Source organism: Poecilia reticulata, linkage group LG9 (assembly GCF_000633615.1).
Source record: "Poecilia reticulata strain Guanapo linkage group LG9, Guppy_female_1.0+MT, whole genome shotgun sequence".
NCBI classification, from domain to species: domain Eukaryota; kingdom Metazoa; phylum Chordata; class Actinopteri; order Cyprinodontiformes; family Poeciliidae; genus Poecilia; species Poecilia reticulata.
Genome location: NC_024339.1, coordinates 2,192,973 through 2,198,591, shown reverse-complemented (window position 1 = coordinate 2,198,591; position 5,619 = coordinate 2,192,973). Strand labels below are relative to the sequence as shown.

The 5,619-nt window shown below is 42.7% G+C and overlaps 1 protein-coding gene across 1 annotated transcript in view; it reads right to left on the bottom strand.

The window, feature by feature from the left end:
• zmat4a (zinc finger, matrin-type 4a) overlaps window positions 1-5,619 on the bottom strand; it is an 89,041-nt gene that overhangs the window by 13,699 nt on the left and 69,723 nt on the right. The window contains exon 6 of the mRNA XM_008417301.2: window positions 1,678-1,774. Within this exon, the coding sequence (XP_008415523.1) occupies window positions 1,678-1,774 (97 nt within the window). The remainder of the gene's footprint in view (window positions 1-1,677; window positions 1,775-5,619) is intronic.

Sequence of the window (5,619 nt, the reverse complement as noted above, 5' to 3'; positions counted from 1 at the left end):
CCAAGAATGACCATCATCTTATCAATGCACTTAGAGCTGAAAAGAACAATCTGCATCAGAAAATGGCACTAGAGTTCTCTTTCCTGCAGCAGCAATCCACAGAGACCATAAAACATCTCCAAAGTGAACTGGAGCAGGCTAAAGTTTCTTACCAGGAACGTAAAATTACATATGAAGGAGATGTTTCTGCTTTAAGACAGCAAGCAGAAATATTTAAGCAGGAGGTAGATAAAGAGATGAAAGCTCACTTACTGAAAATGATGAGGGACCAAAAGATTATCAGCAAACTTGGAGCCGAGAAGGACAGTCTCCAAAAGCAACTCACTGTCCTCCAACAACGGTAATGAAGCTGTGAGGTTAATTATAAAACAACGTATATGACTAAAGCATAAATAACTATGCAGTTATCTATGCAGTAGATAACTGCATAGTTATTTATGTGGGAATAGATATCTGTAATTTAAATGCAAGCAAAGGTAGGACTTAGCTTGCAAAACATTAGACAGATTTTTTACAATTATTTTATAAAGATTGTTTGAATTTCTTCTCGGTAATCAATATTTTTTTTGTTGTGTAATTCTAAAAAGGGCAAAGTGAGAGAAAACCCCATCACTCCCTGGAATGAAGCTAACTAGCTCATCACTGAACACAATGTTGTTCACCTTGTTCACTGGGACAGGAGAGGGGTTATGCTGGTATCAGGGTTAGAACTGCTGCTGACTGACTCGTCTGTTGTTAAGTGTGGTAAAAGGTACAGGTACTTAGATTGTGTCCAGCAGAATTTCTACCAGGCCAATAAAGAACAGAAGAAGTTGCAGTGTTTGTTATTGTGAGTTGTAGACTGTCTGTAGTTTTAGCAATGGCAGTGGAGGAACTGCACGGRGCCATTCAGTGTCAGTCACTCTTCCAAATATTGAACTGACATCAACAGGCAACTGTTTCAACTCTGCGCTTCTCTCTTTGCAGTGGAGGATGGTTGTTTACAGAAGGTAACTTCCGGTAAGCTTCATACCGTCAAACTGGTACATTAACAATCAGGTAAAATTTAAAACTTTGCACAGGAAGCAATCATTTCTCAATATCAGTGGGTCCAGTCCCTCCGTGGGCTGGTTTTTACCAGGATAGACGCCCCCTAGTGGTCTGGAGCACTTCTGTTTTGTGAAGCGAGTTATTAAACTAAGCTTTTTTGTTGTTGTTTTTAGTAGAATGTACCAGGAAACCAGTGTTTCCTTCAATCTRTTCACAAGAGAACTACGTGATTGCTTAATACTGTATAATTTATTGAACGTACAAGCMYGGATGCAGATCTTTGCCAGTTTTTTTTCTCTTTTTTAGCTCATGTTTTGACAGCAGTCTAGCAGAAGCTGAGATCCAGTGAAGTGCTTGCTTGCTGTGACCGACGTGCAAAAACTTGTTGACTCTCTGCTGGAGCTCGTCCCCTGTGTGTGTCGCAGCCACCAGTTAGCTCCAACATGAGAAAGAAAAACACGCTCAATTAAAGCAAAATGAGTCCATCTGAATTTCCTGTCGGAGCTGTGCAGCTCATTACAATATTCTCATCATTTATGCATGCGCCGCAGTGCGCCGCGTTTGGGACGCAGATGAAAGCAAAGACAACACATGTTGGTGTGGACGGAGTGCGGAGGCTTTTAGCTCTTCGCCGCGTGACACACTCACTTGTTTTGGTGCTTGGAGCCCTGCAGGTGCGAGTGGTACTGCGCCACCGAGTTGAGCGTGACGCCGCACACTTCGCAGGTGTAGCTCCGCTTCAGGCCTGCAACCAAACACAAACACACGGAATGAATCAATTCAGGAAACACACACCGGCTGCTTCTCAGCCTTCATTACGCCGGACTGACACGTCTTAAATCATGATGTGGGAATATGATTTTCACTCTATTGCACGGACAAGCCATCCGAACCAGAAAAGCAATTCTGCAAGGGGGAAAAAAATAACAATTTGAAACGGATGATTGATTTATGCAAATGTATTTTCATCTCTCAGGTGGATTTGCAGTGTCTTTTTCATGATCGCAGGATCGGAGGCTGCTGGTGATGGAGTGGAAAAAATCTATTAGACTTGCACCTACAGCGGATTGAAGACTCCCGGAAATTGCATTTCACAGTTTCATCTGAGAGCATTTGGTTTTGTTTCTCAGCACAGAAATATTTTGATGTAGACTTTTAGGTTGCTCTCCCTTAGAGATAGGGTGAGAAGCTCGGTCATCCGGGAGGGACTCAGAGTAGAGCCGCTGCTCCTCCACGTCGAGAGGAGCCAGTTGAGGTGGCTCGGGCATCTGGTAAGGATGCCTCCTGGACGCCTCCCTGGTGAGGTGTTCCGGGCACGTCCCACCGGGAGGAGGCTTCGGGGAAGACCCAGGACACGCTGGAGGGACTATGTCTCTCGGCTGGTCTGGGAACGCCTTGGGGTTCCCCCGGAGGAGCTGGAAGGAGTGGCTGGGGAGAGGGAAGTCTGGACCTCCCTTCTGAAGCTGCTGCCCCCGCGACCCGACCCCGGATAAGCGGAAGAAAATGGATGGATGGATGGATGGATGGATGGTTTGTTTGCCAAGAAAGTCCGACTCATTTGCGGAGGTGAGCTTTTTTGTTCAAACTCTGACCAGAAAACAAACTCTGTTCCCACTTCCTGTCGTCTTCGTCGTTTTTAGTAACGTCGTTTCTAGTAACATCTGGCTGTTGATCACATGATTCATGGTGTGAAAAGAGTGTTTCCTTTGCAACTTTGCAATACATCTATTTCAGTATGGCTGAGAAAAACCCACCTAATCCTTGTGAAAAAGAAAGTTGTTTTTACTGCGTTTTCATTCAGTAAATTATCTTTGTAATTCCCATTTGTGTAATTTTATGGTTAATGGAAACGTAGATTTACAACATTTATAGGCATTATGTTGGATCAAGGGCAAAATGCCCTACGACAAAGAAAACCTATGTTAAAGTGGAGGCAGTTTTTTTTTTTCTAAAGTCAAACCTCTGCTAGTTTCCCCACTTTATAAACTCCTCCAACAAATGAAAATTGTATCCAGAGTTTCTGCTGTGCCTCAAACGTTTTCTCTGTAGGTTCTTTTCTCAGCATGTGTTTCATACAGGAAGATCTTTGTTGGCACACACAACCTCCGTCCTCTATTTCCTGTGTAGCCACTCAACGAAAGCAAGACTACAGCTAAAGGGTTAATAAAATTAAACTTTGACCTCCATCTGAAACTGTTTTAAAATGGTTAAAGTCCTCTGGGGACATCGACTCCTCATAAGCTTGGACAAGAACGTAACAACAGAAAACCTTGGTTGACTTTACCTTTATTAAATTTGGTTTATTTGCGCAAAACAAACAAAAATAAATCTGTGATTGAGCTTTATCTGAGCAGCAACAGGAACTTCATGCCTGACCACAATTCAAAGGAACCTGGATCTGTCAGCATTATTTGGCGTCCAGAAATGCTAATAAGTTGCTAATTTCCTCTTAATTTAATCACACACCAGCATCCTTTTCACTGCGATTACAGATGCGTTGAGTGTTGCTGCGAATTGCGAGCAGCCCGCGTAATCGCTGTCGCGTTGCACTAATCTTATTGCGGCATGAATAATGGCCCACTTGATTGCTTTGCTCTCAAAATTAAGTTAGCTTCCTCATTCGCGTGGCTCCCAGGGAAAGGCCGAGAGAAAATAAATGTCACTGTGCTCTCATTGAGTCACATTTCCATATCCTCCTGGGTCTGATAAAACGTTTACAGAATCATGTGTCACCGGAGATTGAGCTGCTGAAATTTAGAAAGGAGGGTTTTTTTTTCCTCTCTCCTTTCTTCTTTCAACATTTTGGCAGGATTAGGGGGAAATCTGTATCTAGTAGCAGTTTTCTTCTGAGTCGGCGGTGTCAGCTGTTTTCCCTCTAACATTTTGATAGAGGGCAATATTTCCCCCGAAGAGAGCAGCAGCAATTCCCCCCGCCGATAAGCTTTCATCGTCGGTGCCRCGCGCAGTCAGCAGATGACACAAACGTTTTGCAGCAGGTAGCATGGGTGAGCTCTTCAAGCAGCTTTTTCAGACTCTTTTCCAAAGGGTGAAATGTTACACTGCGGCTCCAGGAATCAGTCAGTGCCATCCACCTGTAGCCGCTGCTGTATGACAACGTGCTGCATGAGCAATGGAGCGCAGGAGGCCCCGGGGCCTCGGCGGGCTCTCCCCTCCATCACCTTTACTTCCTACCCTCTGGGGCGGCGCCGATGAGTCACTGGAAACTCGTTTGTTGAGTTGTGAAATGGAGATGCAGCTCAGCTCAGGAGGGGAATGCAGGGGAAGAAAAATGGGCTCGCTGGTGTCATTTATATGGATTAGGATGGAATTTCTCTTTTTTTTTGTATATGAAAACTGGAACAGATTGTGGAGCTGATGAATGTGGAAACAAATTTGTTCTGATGTGTTCCATCTTTATTAAATCTTGAGCTAAAGTTTGGAAAGAAAGTAGCCCGACTATAAACTGCAAAAACAAAACCAAAGCATGTTAAACCTGTATAATATCACAATACATCTTGAAATCAACCCCCCTGTTGGGGTTATTTCAGCTGACGCACACACGTTTGTTTTTCTAATCATTTTAAGAATCTTTTTTAATCGATTTCCATTAATTTTAGTAACACTATTATTGTGTAACCCTAACCAGGCCTGACCTCTCAAATGACCCCACCCGTGTCGGATTAAGTTTCACAGTTATGTTCAGAAACGTCGCATACAGACTTTCAGACAACATTCACAGATGCAGACTTTCAGATGCAAAAATAGATATTTTGTTAAAAGTATTGGCCGCCATACAGGTTCTAAAGATATTGAAATTGATTATATAAAATTCCTGCAAAAATAAATGTTCCCATAATGAGCGAATGTTTGGAGTGAATATTCAGACAACGTTTGATCAACGTAGTTTGAACATTTGCTTGCTAGCCGGGTTGTCATCTCGAAGTGAAAGTGAATGTTAAAGAAACGCTGATAGAGATGTTCTATTTGGTTATCAATGATTAATCAATCATTTCAGCAAAGCAATTTTTCACTAGTATTATATTGGCAATCTACACTTTGCACACAAAGCTAGTTTTGTACATCACATTAACTCTTGTCCTATGCTAAGGTTTTCCACACTGTAGCTGTTCTCCAGATGCTTTTTAATAAATTTTTTTTAAGTCGTCCTCCCAGTCTCTAAAAGACTGAGGGGACTTCAACGCAGGTTGATCAGACTATTATTTTGACCTGAAAGCCTCTGTCCAGCAGAGGGTCACCTTGTTCACAGCAGCTCATCACCAGGGGAGCGACGAACCACAAAAGATGTTTAAACTTGAGTCGTGTTGCTAGTCTCTGTAAGGAAGGCCATCGGTGGATAATACAGAGACACAAAGGAGGGAAAAGATGAGTGAGGAGAGTCAGAGTGGTGTGACCTGCGGCTAATTTCACTTTAAAAAAGCACAGCGACGGAAATTTGGAGAAAACCAAAGTGTATAACGTGTATATGTTGCATTTGACATTCGCAGGTGACTTATTTTAAACCTTTGTAAATATGAAAATCTGAAAAATGAGAATCTTCTGACACGTTTTGTTTGAGACAATATATATATA